The 18,628-nt window shown below is 47.9% G+C and overlaps 1 protein-coding gene across 2 annotated transcripts; it reads right to left on the bottom strand.

Annotated features, from left to right (window-relative positions):
- Window positions 1-8,018: 8,018 nt before the first annotated feature.
- On the bottom strand, window positions 8,019-14,503 carry LOC134380220 (cyclin-dependent kinase 20-like). 2 transcript variants are annotated; one of them, XM_063099848.1, is made up of 8 exons: window positions 14,347-14,503; window positions 13,899-14,012; window positions 12,671-12,859; window positions 12,303-12,424; window positions 12,095-12,157; window positions 10,661-10,784; window positions 10,070-10,225; window positions 8,019-8,431 (listed from the first exon to the last, which is right to left on the bottom strand). In XM_063099848.1, exons 1-8 carry the CDS (start codon window positions 14,419-14,421, stop codon window positions 8,240-8,242), a joined length of 1,035 nt encoding a protein of 344 aa, XP_062955918.1. In that variant the 5' UTR covers window positions 14,422-14,503; the 3' UTR covers window positions 8,019-8,239. The 2 variants fall into 2 exon arrangements, with proteins under 2 accessions (XP_062955918.1, XP_062955919.1); XM_063099849.1 differs by lacking the exon at window positions 10,661-10,784 and having other exon boundaries at window positions 8,233-8,431.
- Window positions 14,504-18,628: the final 4,125 nt, after the last annotated feature.

The raw sequence follows: 18,628 nt of genomic DNA, 5'->3' as shown, positions 1-18,628 counted from the left end.
CCGGCTCCGCCCAGCCCGGCCGCCTTCGCCGCGCTCCCGCCCCCCCCTCCAGCCCCTGCTCCCGCCCCGGCCCCTTCCTGCTCCCGCCCAGCCCGCCCCGCTCCCGCCGGCTCCGCCCAGCCCGCCCCACTCTGCCCCTCCCGCCCCGGCCCCTTCCTGCTCCCGCCCAGCCCGCCGCGCCCCGACAGCCACGCCCAGCCCACTCCGCTAACTCTCTTAAGTGCCGGCCGGCTCCTCTTTCCCTGACTGCAAACTTGCCTCTGCCCTCGCGCTCGTCCTGATCCTCGCACTGAACCAACCCTGTTTTAAACCCTTGTCCTGGCCCTCGGTCTGACCTGCTCCCTTGCACTGGATCTTGCACTGGACGCCGGCCCTGCCCCTTGACCTTGCTCTCGCTTTCTCGACCTCACCTTTGACCTGGGCCTGACCCTGGTCTTCACCCTGGGCCTTCACCCTGACCCTGCTCCTCATCCTGACTCTGACCGGTGCTGGCCACCATCTGCCATCTACCCCTACACCTGTTGCTGCCCTTACCTCAGCCCTCATGACCCTGACATTCACTGTGTCCCTGGCCTTCACTGTTGCTTCACCACTACCTGAACCTCCCAGAGGGCAGGGTCCTGGCCCTGCCCATCGTACTGACCCTCACTATCCCTTTCCCTACCATTGGTTTTCTCTCTAATGCTGGTCTTGGCCCTCATCCTTGCCCTGGTCCTGGTCACAGCCACTGGTCACAGGAGTCCTGACTGTCACTTGTGCCCTCGCCTACATCTGTCCCAGGCCTGGCCTCAACTCTGACCCTCACCCTGGCCTTTGTCTTGGCTTTGGCACTGGCCCTGGCCCTCACCCTGGTCATTGCCCTGGCCTAGGTCCTTGCACTTACTTGCTCTCACCTTTGCCCTCCCCTCGCCCTTGCCATATGACTCTCATCCTCGCTCTGGACCCCTTCTTTGCCTTCACTTGGGCCCTGAACTTTGTACTTGCACTAGCCCTGGCAGTTCACCTGGCCTTCCCCTGGCCTGGCTTTGCCATCTCCCTTATCCTTGACCTCAACTGAACCTTTGCCCTCAACCTGGTCTTTGCCCTGGCTCTTACATTTGCCCTCATTCTCTTTGACTCTCACCCTCACTATGAACTTGAGCCTGACCCCTGTTCCTCACCCTCGCCTGGTTTTGCCCTCATGTTGGTGCTTGTCCTCACCTAACATTCACCCTCACCCTGACCTTTGCAGTCACCCTCACAATGACTCTCAGCCTCCCTCTCACCTTGGCGCTGTCCCTTGTGCAAGCCCTGCCCTGACCCTCACCTTGGCTTTTATGCTAGCCTTGATACCAGCCATGGACCTCATGTGGTCTTGGTCCTGGCCTATACAGGTTCAGATCAGATTTAAAGTAAAAGTGAAGGGCAGAGTGAAGGTCAAGATCAAGTTCGAGGTCAGAGTCATTGCTAGGATGAGGTTGAGATCAGACACAGAGAGATGAGGATCAGAATGTGGGAGAGTGTCCAGTTCAGAATAAAGGACTGTGTCAAGTTAAGGATCAAAGTAAAGGAGAGGTCAGGGCCATGTTCAGTGTCAGAATCTGGCTCAAGGTCAAAATTAGTGTGAGGGAAGTTTTAGGGTTAGGGTTGGGTTCAAAATCAAGCTGAAGGTCAAGATGAGTGTGAAGGTCAGGATGAGGATACATTAGAGGGTCAGGATCAGTTTATGGTCAAGGTCAAGATCAGGGATAGGTTTGGTCAGGGTAAGGACATGGTCAATGACAGAGTGAGGGGAGGTAAAATTGACAGTCTCATTCAGGTTGACAGTGAATGTCCAGTTGTGGATAGGATTCAAGGTCAATTCCAGAGTCAAGGTGAGTGTGAGGTTGATGTTCAGGATTAGGGTCCCTGAACTTGACTGAGGGTGAGTGTCCCATTAAGGATAAATGTTCTGGGGTGGTATCAGGTTCAGGGTCATGATCAGTGTGAGAGCTATGTCATTGTCAGGGCCAAGGTCAGGGTGAGTGTTAGGGTCATGTTAATCATCAGGGTCAGGATCACGGTCATGGTGAGCATCAGAGTAAGATGAGAGGGTGAAGGTGAGGATCAAGTTCATGGTCAAGGTTAAGTTCCAGGTCAAGTGCAGTCAGAGTCAGGGTGATGGTTAGGATAAAGGTCAGAAATGGGCTAGGGTTAGGGAGAGAGTAAATATGAGAACAAGTTTCAGGGTCATGGGCAGGTTTAAGGTTAAGTTCAAAGTCAGGTGGGGGTAAGGGTAGTGTATCAGAGTCTGCCAAAGAATTGGATGAGGGTGAGAGTGAGTGTGTAGGTCAGGGTCAAGGTCAAATCAAGGTCAGGGTGATGATCAAGTTAAGCATGAGGATAAGGTTAATTGTCAGATTCAGGTTGTTGGGTTCAGTGTAAGGCTGAAGGTCAAGAGTCAGGTTTAGGGTCAAGTACAAGGTCAGGGTGGGTCAGGGTTAATGTCTTGTGTAGATGGGATTGGTTGAGGGTCCAGGGTCAGTGTGGGTCAGTATCTGGATTAGCATCAATGTCAGGTGAAGTTCAGTAATAGGAACAGGTTTTGTCTAGTTCCAGAGCAGGGTCAGATTGATGATCATGTACAGTGTTAAGAACCAGGGTTATAAAAAGGTTGAGTGTCAGAGCGAGGGTCAGGTTCAAGGTCAGGTTCAAATTCAGGGTGGGTAAATGTGATGACAATTGTCAGGATAAAGTTTATTTTAAGGGACAGAGTAAGGTTGAGGTTCAGAATTAGTTTGATCGTGAGTGTCTGGTTCAGTCTCAGGTTCAGGATCAAGGTGAAGGTGAGGCATGATTTTTGGCATCAGGATCAGGGTCAGGAAAATGTTCAGGGCCAATGTAGTGTCAGAACAGGGTTAACCAAAGGTCAGAGTAAGGTCAGGGCAAGTGTGGGGTCAGTATCAAGTTCAAGGACATGGTGAGGATCAAGATGGGGGATCTAGGTCAGGTTTATCATTAAGGTCAGTTTCAAGCCCAAGTTAAAGATCAGGATGGGTCAGAATCAGTATCGGAGTAAAGTTCAGAGTAAATTGCAGTTTCAAGGTCAGAATAAGGACAATATATTTTCATTTTTGGTTTTTCTTATTTTCTTTATATTTTTAATGTTTTTATATAATGAAGTTTTCTTTGTGGGAAGTTTAATTATAATTTCTATTTCCTTAATAGATATGGGGCTACTCAGGTTATCAATATCTTCTTGAGTGAGCTTTGGTAATTTCTGTCATTCAAGGAATTAGCCCATTTTATCTAAGTTGACTTTATCAGCACAAAATTCATAATACTCTCTGATGATACTTTTAAATATCTGTGTAATGATAACATCTTTCCCATTCCCAGTATTGGTATTCTGTGTCTTTTCTTCTTTTTCCCTTTGATCAGTATGGCTAGATGTTTATCGATTTTATAGATCTCAGTGAATCAGCTTTCAGTTTCACTTTTTTTTTCCTGTTTGTTCTATCTGATCTGTATTATTTCCTTTCTTCTGCATATTTTGGACTTAATTTTCTCTTTTTTGTCAAGTTTCTTAAAGTAAAAACTGAGGTGATTCACTAAATGCCTTTCTTCTTTTCTAATATATGCAGCTAGTGCTATAACTTTCCACATGAGTACTGCTTTTATACATCGTGTTTTCATTTTCACTCAGTTCAATACTTTAAAAAAAGAAATTCCCTTGAGACTTTCTCTTTGACTCATATACTATTTGGGTTGTTTAATACATATCTTGTCTCATTATGTCATGTCTCATGTTCTTCTTGACTGCAACAATTTCTGAGACTTTCCTGATTTTTGATGAACTTTATAAGCCCAGATGGTTTCACTGGAGAATCCGACCAAATATTTAAATAGTAAGAGAAAACAGCAATATTTGCCCAAGGAGTTACCATTCCTGGTGCTCTTGATTTGTTGAGTAGATGCAGATTTCCATCGGTATCATTTTCCTTCTGCCGTCTTCTAGAGTGAATCAGCTAGAAACGAATTCTTTCCAGTTTTTATATGTCTGAAAAAGGTTTTTTCTTTGTTTTATTATCATTATTACTATTTTTTGGCGGCTGGCCAGTAAGGGTATCCAAACCCTTCATCTTGGTGTTATCAGCACCACACTCTGAGTGAGCTGACCAGCCAGCCTTATTTTTCCTTTATTTTTGAAAGATATTTTTGCTGGGTAAAAATTCTGTTAACAGATATTCTTTCATTACTTCAAACAACTGTTACCAAGCCATGATATGTTTTTACACTCATGAGTAAGAGTAATCATGCAATTTTCTTTTCTGTAATATCCTTGTTGAATCTTGGTATCAAGACTATCGCTGATGTTACAAAATAAGCTGAGTAGGCTTTCTCTTCTGTTCTCTGGCATCTTGGCACTTTCTCTTAAATGATTGGTAGAAATTAGCAGTGAAGCTATCCGAGCCTGGTGGTTGCATCATGAAAATATTCTGATTTGGAGGTTCCGTTTAATAGTTTTAAGACACTTTGGGTTTTTTTGTTTTTGCCTATTGTAAGTTGAACTTTTCTATGAATTTGTCTATTTTACCAAATTTCAAATTTATAAACATGAAGTTATTCCTAATATTATTCTTCTGAATCCTTTTTCATTTCTGATATTGATAGTTTGTGCCTTCTCTTTCTTGATCAGCATCACCCACTTTGACATTATTAATCTCTTGAAAGAATAAATTTTTTGGCTTTGCTCTTCCACATCATACCTTTTTTGTTTTGTTAATTTCTCTTCCTGTTTATTTCCTTCTATTTAGATGTAACTGCTTTTCTTTATTAAACTTGTGATGGATGCACGGCTTAGTCACAGCCTTTTTGATATTATATCCATATCATCAGGATTATAAATTAACCTTTAAGCACTGCTGTGGCTGTATCTCACAAGAATTGCTATGTTGTAACGTTAGTATCAGCCAGTTCATAACATTTTCCATCTTGCATTGTTGCTTCTTCTTCTTTGATCCATGGGTTATTTTAGAAGTGTATTTCTTAATTTTCAGACATATTTGTAATTATGTTATCTTCCAGGTTTCTAGCTTAATTACATTAGAGTAAAAAAAATACACACCTTGGATCATTTTGATCCTTTGAAATTTGTTGAGACTTGTTATGGCCCAGTCTATGATTGATTTATTGTGTTTTCATTTCTTTTCTTTTTTTTTTTGTTAAATATGACCAGTAAGGGGATCTTAATCCTTGACTTGGTGTTGTCAGCACCACACTCTCCCGAGTGAGCCACGGGCTGGCCCGATTTATTGTGTTTTGCATGTGCCTGAGAAGAATGTGTATCCTGTGTTGTTTGGTTTTGTGTTGTTGACCAAGTGCTCACTATTGCCTGTTACTTACCCACTGACTTGAGTTGACCAACCTTTAGTCAGGATTCTCTCTCCGCCTTAGGCCCCTAACCTTTGGCTCGCCCCTAAGCTTAAACAAGCACTAAGATGTAGACATGCTCCCGTAACAGCTCATTCCAAGAACCTGGTGAGCAACGAAATAAACACGTCCTGTTAAACCACGTTGATTACGCTGCCTGCTCTCCCCACTGCTGCCCTGCTCACCTCTCTATGGAAGCAAAGCCCTTTGTTGATTTGGAGATGCTTGCAGATCCTGAGGTTGGAGTGCTCTCTGTACTGCAGCAGGCTTTTCAAATAGCCTCTCAAGTCTGGATTTGTTTTTATTTAAAATATACAAGCATTAGGTCAATATGTTCATCCTCTTAGGCAAACTACATTCCGAATTGTTCTGTCTTTTCCTGTTTGTTTGGGTTAGTCAAGTGAAGCAGCAGAAACAGAAAAGGAACAAGGAAATCTGCAACTGGTTGTGACTGATTAGTTGTGAACACAACTACACTTGGACTGGCCTCCTGTTTCTTGGAGAGCTATTTTAAATCTAACGCTTTGGAAGTGGATTTGTCTTTCTGGTTTTTAGTTCTGTTACTGTGATTTATATTCATCTTAAATTTTGAGACTATATTATTATGTGAATACTAATTTAGAGAAAATTTTGCCAATAGATTTAATATCATTAGCATTGAACGTGTTTATCTCTAGCAATGCTCTTTGCCTTAAAATCTTTTGTCTGGGGCCGACCCCGTGCCGCACTCTCGAGCGCAGCAGCACTCCCGCCGCGGGTTCGGATCCTATATAGGGATGGCCGGTGCGCTCACTGGCTGAGCGTGGTGCGGCCAGTCACAAAAAAGACAAAGAAAAAAAAAAGAAAAATCTTTTGTTTGATATTAACTGTTCTTTGCCTTAAAACCTATTGTTTGATATCAAATAACTATACCAGATTTTTGGTTTGTGTGTACATGGTAAATGTTTTATCCTCTTACTTGCAAATTTTTGGTATCTACATTTTAGACTTCTCTTGGAAATACCACATAATTTCATTCTCCTTCTAATTGAGATAACAATCTTTGTTTCAGCTGGAGCATTTATTCTTTCTTATGTTACTAATATTTTTTAGTTTAAAACTATCATCTATGTGCTAGATATTTGTACCTGTGTTGTAGCAAGTATTTTTTATTATTCCATTATTCCTTGTAGTTTTAGAAATTGTATACGCTTCATTCTAGATTTGATATAACTCTAGAAATTTAGTAAATTACTTAGCATCCTGGACAGAGTACAGCTGTTACACAGTGTATGTCTGGTGAGTCCACTACCTGGAATACCTAGTCTGTTTTCTGTTGTCTGTGCTGCTTATTTACGTTCTTGTCTCCTCATGTGCCTGGTTATCACTGTACAATGTACGCTGCTTGAAAAGCTTTATGTAGAAAAAACCTAAGGCCTCAACTGATAATCACCAAATGAGCTTTTCATCAGTTGACCACATCTTATTTAAACTGTTTCCAAACACATCAAGCCTAAGTGCAGGCTCCCATTTATGCAGAGGTGAGAACTACCAGAAATTAACTAAGGCTGACTGGAGCTTAGAGTCTGCAGATGTGGCTGGAGAAATAAACAGAGGTCAGATCATGAAAACATCAGACTTTCCTGAGAGCAGCAACTGGGGTTTACCGTGTTGTGTCTTCCCACTAAGTGCTTGGAGGCCGGCAGCTGCAGCAGTGTTAGTCACTTTGGTATCCTCGGTGCTCCCAGAAGCATGTATCCACATGAAGCATAAAGCAAACATCTTAAGAATAAAAGATTGCTGAAAATAAGTTTCTCTCGTCTGTCTATGTTTACCTATCCCTGAATCAATACCACAGTCTTAATTATTACATAACCTTACAAAACGTGTTGATATCTGACAGAGCAAGTCTTTTCATCATTTCCTCTTCTTCTGCTTTGATTCTTCCTCTTGGCCCTTTGCATTTCCATATATTTTTTAGAATCATCTTTATCAAATTATTATGACATAAGGAAAAAGAACTGGCTGGGATTAGACTGGGGTTTACTGAATTCATAAATTAACTGCAGGAGTGCCTATTTCCTTATTCACATAGCTGCTCTGGCTCCCCCTCATCCTCAGGGAACAGACGGTGGTAACCTGGCCTAATGTGCGTGGGTCGCCTGCTGGATCTTGAGCCATCCTTGGGTCGAGACTTCTGTCCACCCCACTTCCAAATGAGCGCTCAGTCATATGAGGCACCCAGGAAGCCCTCAGGGTAAGAGTGGCCATAACTAGAGCTACGATCTCAGTGACCCACGAAAAAATTAGGACCATGAGATGAATAGAGGAGGAGCAGACATAGGCAGAGCCACTTGGGGCTTTTATAATAAATCTCAAATACTGAACTAGAACAAAATTAAACCAAAATCCTCCTTCCCACTTGAGTTTCCAACATGAGGACATCTTACTCTCTACCCTTCTCCCAGATGTTTCTAACAGGGATGTCCTTGACCAGGACGCAGGGCCTTGAGAATCAGCACAGGCCGGCATGGGCACTATCCGAGGGTGGTCCCTGGACGGCAGCAGAGATCTGTTTCTGACTTACAAGTCACTAGTGTACAGATGTGAGGCCAACTGAGTACAAGCCGCGGGCTTCCTCTGCTGGACTGGACATCCTCATGTGCTGGGAACATGACCTCTGCCTCCTTGAGACCAGCCCTCACGAGGGCTGAAGAGTAGGACACGGTAGGAGCAGGGCGAGGTGTGGAGTGGGCCCAGTATGGCTGTGGGGAGGCCGTGGAAAGTCAAGCCAGGCAGGAGGCAGAGGAACAAGCAGCCCGGTGGCCCTGGCAGGGAGGCAGTCAGGGCCTGGGCCAGCATCTCCCTGCTACAGGATGAAGGGTCGAATCAGCTCCGGATTCAACAGCGACTCCTCAAGAGGCCGGTCCACATCGAAGTCACGGATGTGTGGGGGCCCTGGGGGGGCCTTGGGGGCGGGTCCCCCTGTGCGCTGGGGAATCGGCAGCTCAGATGGGTGGGCAGGCAGGGGAGCTGTGAAGAAGTACTGATGCAGAAGGGCCTGGGGGTGGTGAGTAAGGGACAGCAGAAGGAAACCAGTCACCTCCCTGTCCCCAGCCTCAGGCTGAGGGTGACTGTTAACGTCTTCCTTCACCCACTCATGCCTCCAGCTGACTTGGAAGAGCTTTCCTGGGTGCCCACTGTGTCTGAAGCTCTGTTCCGGAGGCTGGGGACACAGCGGTTACCAAAGCAAACAAAAGCTCTGCCTTTTTGACATAGGCGGAGGGGTAGGGGGAAGATAATAAACAAGAAAATGGAGTAAAATATACAGTATGTCAGATAACAATTGGTGCTGTTGAAAAGAGAAAGCAAGAGAGGGGCATGAGGAATACTGGAGAAAGGCTGCAGATTTGAAGAGTGGTGAGGGAAGGCCACTTGACGGGACATTTGAGCAATGACCTGCAAGAGGTGAGCAGGCGCCAGGATACCTGGAGAAGAGCGCTCCAGCCCAGAGAGTGTCCCAGTGTGTTCCAGGACATGGACGGGGCTGTGGGGCTGGAGAGGAATGGGCAAGGGGGACACCAGCAGGCAGGGTCAAGAAGTGATGGTGCCCAAGGACACCATACCTGTGGGCCATCAGAAGGGCCTTGGCTTTTCCTGAGTTAGAGGGAGCCACAGGCCCTGGCAGAGGAGGGTTGTGACCAGCTTTGCTGGGACAAGGCCACTGTCTCTGCCACGTGGAGAGAAGATCAATTGGAGGAGGAGGGATGCAGGTGTTGGGGGTAATCTGGGGGAGAAATGGGCAGACGGCTGGGTGCACTGTGCAGGCAGAGCCCACAGGAGCTGCTGACTGAGACTGACAGGGGAGCTGAGTGGGGACTGAGAGGACATGCGTGGTGCCGAGTGTGGCTGGGAACGGTGGCCATCAGGCTGGAGGGACAGGTATGCCTGAGAGAGGCCCTGACACCATCAGCCTGTGGCTCCTGCCATCCTCACTGTACTTCCCTGCCTTCCAGCCACACCTACCTTCCTGGGCCTCCTCTCCAGGCCATTGCTCACCATTTCTCTCTTCGGTGCACACCTCCTCAAACACCTCTTCATGCTTAAACCCGCCTTTCCTCCAGGAAGCCTTGCTAGACCCCACAGTTGGCCCCGCATCCCTCTCGGGCTCCCACAGATAAGGGGCAGGCCCTCTTGTGACCCTCTGGGCCTGAGGCTGCCTCGACACGGGGGAGAGGCAGGTCTGCTCTTCTCTGTCTATTCTAGGGCCCAGGATAATGCCCAGCACATGCCAGATGCTCAATAAATATTTGCTGCAGGAATAAAGGAGCAAGTCCCCTACAACTCTCTTGCTGTATCTGCCGCATGGTCTGAGACAGACCAGGACCCACCCACCTGGACCTGTGCTCTCCTGAGAGATGGGCATGCCCCTCTAACAGGTCATCGCTGCTCTCCTGCAGCCTTTCGGGGAACACTGGGGATGTCCAGTGGAGTCTGCTCATGAGAGGCACAGCTGCTGAGGCCCCTGGGGGTCCTGGGTACACTGCAGGTGTCCGGGATGCCTGGTTCTCATCCCCACCCATCAGAGGTTCTGAGGGTTGCTGACACGATGGGGTCACACAGCTATCAAGTACAGAGAACTAGGGCAATGGCGGGGATGAGAAAAGCTAAAGAAGCAGAAACCATGGCCTTACTCTACCTGGGAGGCTGGGATACGCTGGCAAGGAGGGTAGAGGAGGAACTGGCCCAGCAGGTCCAAGGCCTGAGCAGAGGCGTCGGGCAGCACCTCTTCCAGGGGCACCGGTGCCCTGTCCTTAAAGGAGATCTTGTTGTAGTCGGGCAGCTCAGTGATCTCCTGGGCCACGGAAGAGGAGGGGGGCACATGAGAGCAGGCACCACCCTTGCCACTCCCCTAGAGGCCAGCTCCTGTCCCTAACACAAGCTCACTCACAGCTCCCCATCTATGTGTCCCCATTATCACTCATTCACTCTTCCATTCCTTCCTCCAACCTCTCACCCTCTTAGATACCAGCTTGGTACCCAGCTTGCTGAGACGCCAAGCCATGTGCTTGCTGGGGTGGGAAGGGGCAGAGGACAGGACCTGGCCCTCCCACCTCCAGCATGGCAGGAAAGAGGAACTCCCAAACTGGGCAAGGACAGTGGTCCCTGTCGGTCAACAGGGGTCGGGGCCATGAGAGAAAAGGTGTGGCGGCGCGGGGAGGCAGCCACTTGTTGATGGGCAATGGAGTAAACCTGCCCCACACCCTCCCTACCAAGGGCCCCTGCAAACCGGCCAGACTTGAGGGCTGGGGGTGCCCAAGATGCGATGCACACAGCAAAGCTGTTCGATGTCATTTTCACCTGGGAAGAGGGGGGACCTATTCAACAGCTCCCCCATGATGCAGCCCACAGCCCTGTGGACACAGAACCCCAAGCAGCTCAGAGATCACCCACCATGGGACAAAGACCTACTGTCATCAGCTCCAAACCTCACACCAGGGGCAAGACCCCTGCACGCCAGCCCAAAGTCTTCATGTCTAGGGGTACAGACCCCAAACAAAGACCTCAACCCTAGAACCCAGAGCAAAGCCCCAACGGTTAGTTGCGACACTGCTCAGAGCCTCACACTCCAGGATGCACAGCTCCCCCTGCACTTTCTGGGGCAGGCCAGTAAAATGGCCCCGGGAGAGGATATTGATTAAAAGGTTATTAATAAGATAGAATTAAAACACGTAAATTTTACAGGACCAAAGTCCTTAGTTTAGGAGGCCAAAGCCTACAACTATGGGGCCAAAGCCCAAACCTTTAGGAAAGAATGTAGGACCAGAGAATTTACACAAAACTAAAGCCTTTAATGTGGATAACAGCATTGAGGCAGAACAGGGATTGTTCTTAAGGCAATTGCCCTTAGTACAGCAGAAGTTAATGATGGGAAAGTACATAAGTTAAAATTTTCAAGGATGTTCTGGTAGATTAGTTAGTACATGGGGGACGTTCCATCTCCTGCCCTAAGCAGTTTCTTTAAAGTTAGGCACTCTGCTAAATATCTTATTATTTCTTTTTGTACATTACATAGCTTAGATTTATGACTCCTTTTGATAATATATTGTTTAAACTATTTTTGAGCTATACACGCTTGGATGAAGATTGTCTCATAGCCAGTTCTTTTATGTTCTTACTATGACTGATTAACCATCTGTTTTTCTTCTGTAACCTCCTTGTCTTTACAATAAAAGCTGAAGCAAAAACCGACTTGGGGCTGCGCCTTGCTTCCTCTTCCTGGAAGGAGTTTGTCTCGGTGCAGCCCCTTCGGGCTTCTCATTGCTCTTCATACTTGGGCTCTGAGTAATCTTTGCATCTCCACCACACAGTGAACTGTGACAGGCCCCCAAATCTCAGAACCTCAGGTGCTACAAACCATCCTCTTCCCCAAAAGGCTCAGTGCCTTCACAGCCAGGGACACAGGCCTCTGACCAGCTCAGAGATATCACATTCGTCTTAGACACTCCCCACCTTGAGCCTCAGACCACCTCCCCACCCACAGCAAAAACGTCATGGTGAGGAACACTGACCCCAAACTGCTCAGAATACCCAAACCAGGGAAGACACCCCCAAGGCAGCCTAGAGCTCAGACCAAGGAAAAGACCACCAAACAGCTTAGAGCCCCAAAGCCTCACAGAAATTCATGACGACATCATCCCTTGCCTGCCCACAGGAAACTCACCACAGGTCAACGCCCTGGTCATACTGGCGGGCACCATACAGGAGCTCGGGGGCTCGGTACCACCTGTGAGGAAGAGGGCTGGTGGTCATAGCCAGGCCACTGCTCTAAAAGGATGCTGCTCCAGAAGGTCACCCCAGCTCCATCCTCTGAAGGCCCAGAAGCACCTCATCCTCAGAAAGAGGGCTGGAGAGAATCTGGCCCTCCATACCTGGTGGCCACCTGGTGTGTGTAGAGGCGGCTGCCGTCTGAGGAGAAGACCCGGGCCAGGCCAAAATCTGCTATCTTGAGCTTGCCTGAGGCGCTGATGAGCAGGTTGGCAGGTTTCAGGTCCTGGGGGGACCAAAGGAGGCATCAGTTGCCCAAATTCCCCCCAGAACCATGGGACAGGGAACTTGGCAGGCTGACCACCCAGGTCAGTCCCAGCCCCACCTCCTCCAGGGCCACACACCTGGTCTGCTTACCTAAAGGTCCTGACCACCTCTGTCCCCCTCTGACCACACCTTCCTCAAGGGCTAACCCTACCTCCAAACTGAGTCAGCCCCCCAGGCCCCACCCCTGGCCCACTGTGGGACTGACCCAATGCACAATATTGCTGGCATGGCAGAAGGCGACGCCCTTCAGCAGCATCTGCAGGTAGCTCTTGACCTGTGCCTGGGCCAGCGGCCTCTCAGCATGGCGCACCACCTCAGCCAGATCTGACAGCATAAACTCAAAGGCCAGCACGAAGCCTGCGCCATGTGGGAACACAGCCTTCAGCTGTACCACCTATGGGTGGGGCAGCCCATCAGTCCCCAAACTCCCAATGCCAGACCCTCTATGCAACCACTTGAGACCTCCAGACCATGTGTAACAAAGGACCAGGCAGGGAAGATGACATGGGACCTGAGCTCAGAATCAGGAAGCTCGGTGCTCATGGTGCTCTGCTCTCCCAAGACAAGGCAGGTCCCACTCTAAGTCTCCACTAACACTCAGGGAAAAGGTCTAAAGAAGGTCACTCAGTGGCAGCATCTGGTCCCCCAGCACAGCCTGCTCACCTGAAAATCAATGGACACGCACACACATACATGAACACGGACCTCCTGTTTCCTCTAGAGCCATTAAATCCCAGCACAAAGGGAAGGGCACCAGGAACCACACCTTCTCAGGCGCCAGGACAGCTGGAGACACATCACACACACTGAGGCCACCAGTGTCAGAGGTGTCAGGGCTGCACAGCACGAACCACACAAGGTGGGCCCTGCTGCCTCTGTCTGTTTACCTTGGCACACTTAAGTTCTCAGGAGCTGGGTTGGGCCAGTTCCTCTCTGTGTCACCAGTGCCCAGCACAGGGTAAAGCCTAGAGGAGGCCCCAAGGGAAGAATGTCTGGACTCCGCAGTCACACCTGGGCCAGTGCCTCCACTGACCAGTGATGGCCCATGAGCTGCTGATCCCACTTTGTCCCCTCCATTGAGAAACAGCGCCTGGAACCTACCTTGCAGAGCAGTGAAGAGAACTCAGCGCGCAAATGTACACAGAACATTTAACAGCCTGCAGAACGTGAGGGGCTCTCCAGGTGCTAGTTATTACTAGAAATCACTAAATGCTTTGAAAAGAACAAGCTGGTGAATGAATGGATGATGATGAGTACGTGAAAAAATAACTGGGCAAATGAGCGATAGAATGAGTGAGGAATGAGGTAATGAGGTGAATGAGGGTGCACAAGTGGACGGAAGTGACGGGCTGATGAATGAGCACGGGGGGGGGGGAGTGAAGGCGCCGGAACGCGACCCCTCGGAACGTCCCCACGCCGCCGGCCCCACTCACATACTGACTGTCGTCGACCTCCCGAAGAGCCTTGATCTCCCGCAGGGCCTGCTTGGGAATGCCGTCCTCCAGCCGCCGCAGGGCCACCTTCTTGAGGGCAACTATCTCGCCAGTCTGTGCAGGAAAGAAGGAGACACGGCCCACCCACCCCCGGCTGGGAGAAGGGCGGGAAGAGAGGGGACGCGGCCCCGCCGGGTTGCCAGAGGCCGAGGCCCTCCTGGCGGGGGCGCAATCGCAGCACGGAGGGAAAGCGGGTCTGGGACCAGCCCGGAGCCCGCAGTCCCGCCGCTGGGTGAACAGGGGCCAGAGAACCGCGCGGAGGCAGGCGGAACGGACCGCGGGAAGTGAGAGAACGGCCGCCTCACAAGGACCGAACGGAGGAGTTGGCGCGTGGGGCAGAGGGCAGGTGGCGTCCACGCCCGCCGGCCCGGCCGCGGCCCCGCCTCACCTCCGCGTGCTTGGCCTTGAAGACGACGCCGTGGGCGCCCTCCCCGATGCGGCCCAGGATGCGGTACTGCTCCATCGGGGACAGCCTCGGGCCGCGCCGCAGCTTCCCAACCCCACCACGGCTCCGCCCCAGCGCGGCGACCCCAGCGCGACGCCGTTGCCCAGCAACCCCTGCGAGCCCCGCGCATGCGTACGCCCTCAGGGGCGGGGCTCTGACTTTCTGCGTTGACGGGCAACCGGCTCCCAATGTCCGCTGCGGCGGCCGCGCTCGAGGAGGTGCGCATGCGTGGAGGGGACACGGTGTGCTCCAGCTGCGGTTCTCCGTGGAGTCATCCGCCAATCAGTTACATAAAAACAGAGGAACGGTGCTCAGACCCCCCCACTCCTAAGTGTATGGAACTGCCATTTCCATGTTTACCACAGGGAAAGTGACAAACGCAGCACATCAGGGCTCCTCGCATTGTTCTCTCCGTGCCTGGACTGCAAGTGAGGGGGAAATGTGATAATGCAGGCAACATAAATGTGTGTCACCTCTGCATCTCCTACCTTCCGAACAGTGCAAAAGCTGGAGGAAAACGTCTCCAGTATCCTGCGTCTTCAGTGTCTGAAAACGATTATCCCCCATACAGGCTAGCCGCTCCCCTCCAAAGATAAAAGGAAGAAGACGTATCCAATTCAGCGAAGACTCAGCTCATGTCACTGAAAATGAGTGAAGTTGTAATGTACATGTCATTGCTTCACTTATAAAACCCGTCACCATAAAGTTACCAGACAGCATTTGTGTTGTGACCACACTCAATTGTCACTGATGTGAGCAACTTTGCAAACTTAAATGAGGAGCTTTCTTTCATAGTCTGATGTGAAATCATGATTAACTTGGAAGTGTGGGTTGACTGTGGATGCGAGAATTTGGCAGAAATCAACAAAAGCATTACATGAAAATCATTTGCCTAAATGGAATTTACAGTAAAGAGGAATATATATGTTATTATTGTATGTAAATTAAATTGTATGCTACATCCGTATTGTATTAGTAAAACTTATCACACAGATGTATGTGTGTATACTTATAGGTTGGTTGGGGGGACAGTGTGTATATTTGAGGATGAGAGAAAGTTTTGTTTTTGATTTTGGGGGTGTGAGAGTCAGGGTCGTCGGGTGTATCTGAAAATGTGATGTTCTTGTGTGTGAGCCTCTTGGGGAATATAGGAACTCAGGGGGTACTGTAGCTCGAATGTCCCCCTAAGCTCGTGTTGGAACTTAACCCCCAGTATTGTGGTGGAAGGTGCAGGCCTTTATTATTATTTTTTAAAATATCTATTGAATCATAATTGATTGTACATATTTTGGGGCTCAGTGTTGACATGTTGATCAAATCAATATTACTAGTATATATATTGTTACAAATTGTACTTATTCTTTATGCAGGTTCGCCTTTAAGAGGTGATTGGATGGGAAGGACTGTGTCCTGTGAATGGATTGATCCATTCATAGACTAATGGGATAATGATTTAATGGGTTTTCTAGGGCGTGGTTCTGAGGGCTTCATACGGAGAGCAAGTGAGGAGGTCAGCCGTCTTGCTCTTGCCCTTCTCACCGTGTTATACCCTGGTCACTGTGGGTCCCTAGAGAGTGTTCACACCCTGAAGAAGGGCCTCACCAGATGCACCCTCTGGACTGTGGACTTCCTAGCTTCCAAAAGTGTAAGAAATAAATTTTGTTTCCTTAAATGACCCAGTTTCAGATATTCTGTTATAAGCAGCAAAAACAGACTAGTACAGGATGTGTGAATGGTTTGTTGTATGTCTTTATTTGGGAATCCGTTTAGAATGTGTTTTTATGGATTTATAATTTGGGAGTTGCTATGTATTTCATTGGTTGTTGAGAATTTCTGATATGCGTATTCTCACGTGGTTCGGCTGTGTCTGGGTGAATATTTGGGATTAAGGGAAGGTCCTGACTTTTTGCTAGAGTGTATAGGGTTGGGTGTATGTGGAGGTTGTGAGATGTAATGCATCTATACTCAAAGAGTTTAGATGTTTGTTATTTGGGTTTTGGAGGAATATTTTACCTGTGTGTTTTTTCTTTATGTTGAGGATTTGTGTGTCTGATGGTGGGTGTGGAAGTGTTCTCTGCTTGTGCATATGGGCGCTGTTAGGGAAAGTGCTTGTGTATATTTCTTTGGATGTGCAATTGGTTTATAGATTTGGGGAATGTAGGAAGGCCATTTGTGTATTCAGGGTATGCTGCATGGTTATGTGTGTTTGTTTTTTCGTAATCTTCAGGAAATGTGTATGAGTATTTCAGTGGGTGAGGACAGATCTATGATTACTTGGGGGAAGTGGTAGGATGAATATGTTCAGTTGTGGGGTGGGAAGTGAGAAGTATTTGGAGACTGTGAGACTGTAAATTAGTGCACCCATTATGGAAAACAGTATGGAGATTCCTCAAACTACAGATAGAACTACCATATGATCCAGCAATCCCACTGCTGGGTGTACATCCAAAGGAATGGAAGTCATCATGTCGAAGGGACACCTGCACTCCTATGTTTATTGCAGCTCTATTTACAACAGCCAAGAGTTGGAACCAACTTAAATGTCCATCAAAGTACGACTGGATAAGGAAAATGTGGTATATATACACAATGGAATACTACTCTGCCATAAAGAAGAATGAAATTCCGCTATTTGCGGCAACATGGATGAACTTAGAGAAAATTATGTTAAGTGAAATAACCAGGCACAGAAGGAAAAATACCGCATGTCTTCACTCACAAGTTAGAACTAAAAATAAATAAACAAATAAACAGTAAAGGAAAGAGAGATAGATGTGACAATCACAATAATTTGTTGAACTTTCAAAAGGAGAGAACAGAACTGAGGCCACCAGAGATGGGAAAGGGGAAGGAGGTTTGGGATAAATTGGTACATTGTACATTACATACATTATGTAATGATAAATATAGTAATTACCCCGATTTGAGGATTGTGGATTGCACACAGGTATTGATTCCTATAGCTTTGTAGTATAGTTCTAAGTCAGGCAGTGTTATGCCTTTGGCTTTATTTTTGTTGCTCAGGATTGCTCTGGCTATTCGGGATCTTTTGCTGTTCTGTGTGAATGTTAGAATTGTTTTTTCTATTTCTGTGAAGAATGTCATTGGTATTTTGATGGGAATTGCACTCTGTAGACACTTTGGGTGGTATGGACATTGTGAAAATAGGATAACTTTCCACCTTTTTGTGTCTTCTTTAATTTCTTTCAGTAATGCACACAGGTATTGATATTCAAAGCTGTACCCCACGTATATGTACAATCAATTATGTTTCAATTAAAAATAAATAAATAAGAATATAATAACAATATATCTACACTATTTGTAAATTTTGAATTTAACATATAATGACCAACTGGTTAAAGTTGTTTTGTTCAAAAAATAAAAATAAAAAAGTAAAAGAGGTCTCGGGTCCTTACTCCTGAAAAGCAGAATAACTCTCAATTGCTCTGAGCTGGTAGAGGTACTGGGTTCCCTGGATATGAGAATCGGTTCCTTGATCATTTATAGCAGACTCAGAAATAAGAAAACACTTTTGAGAATACGATCCAGCAAGAAGGCAAAATATAGAACAGGAAATTGTGCTCTGTTTATGCGTGTTTATGCTATGTTATGTCTGACTTACCAGAGTCGGATCGAGTTGAAAGAGCTGGAAGGGAATTGGCGTTGATTGGGTGTCAACTCTGTGCCTGGTACTGTGAGGCACTTTACACATGTGTGTGCCATCCTTAGCCCTACCAGGAAGCATCCTCCCCACCTGTTTGCACCTGCAGACCTGGTGCTCAGACACGTGGATAGCACACTTGGCTGGTTCCCAGCCTGTCCAGCAGCAAGGATCAGGCCTGCCCTGCCTCTACCCAAATGTGTCCGAGACACAGAACGTGACAGCACCACAGGTCAGAATGCAGCACTAGGACCCTTTGCTCAGATGTTGGGCGCACACCCAGAGCCTGTTGCTGTTTCGCTGTGACTCCGTTTGCCTTTCCCAGCACATGCGTCCAACCGGAGAAGCCTGGAGGGAGACAGTCCATCTTACTTTCATCCGAGTCCTGGTTCCCAGGCACCTCTGAGATCCCTGCTTCATGTTCTGATCTCCATCTCTGCGTGGGAATATTTCTACAGAGCTTGCAGGGAATTGCTGACCTGCAATGACGGAAACCAAGAATGGGAATGTTTCTATTAATATTGGCCCCAGATAAACCACCTACTCTTTCAGACAAGCATG

Source organism: Cynocephalus volans, chromosome 6, assembly GCF_027409185.1.
Source record: "Cynocephalus volans isolate mCynVol1 chromosome 6, mCynVol1.pri, whole genome shotgun sequence".
Classification (NCBI taxonomy): Eukaryota; Metazoa; Chordata; class Mammalia; order Dermoptera; family Cynocephalidae; genus Cynocephalus; species Cynocephalus volans.
This window is presented reverse-complemented; position numbering and strand designations above follow the sequence as displayed.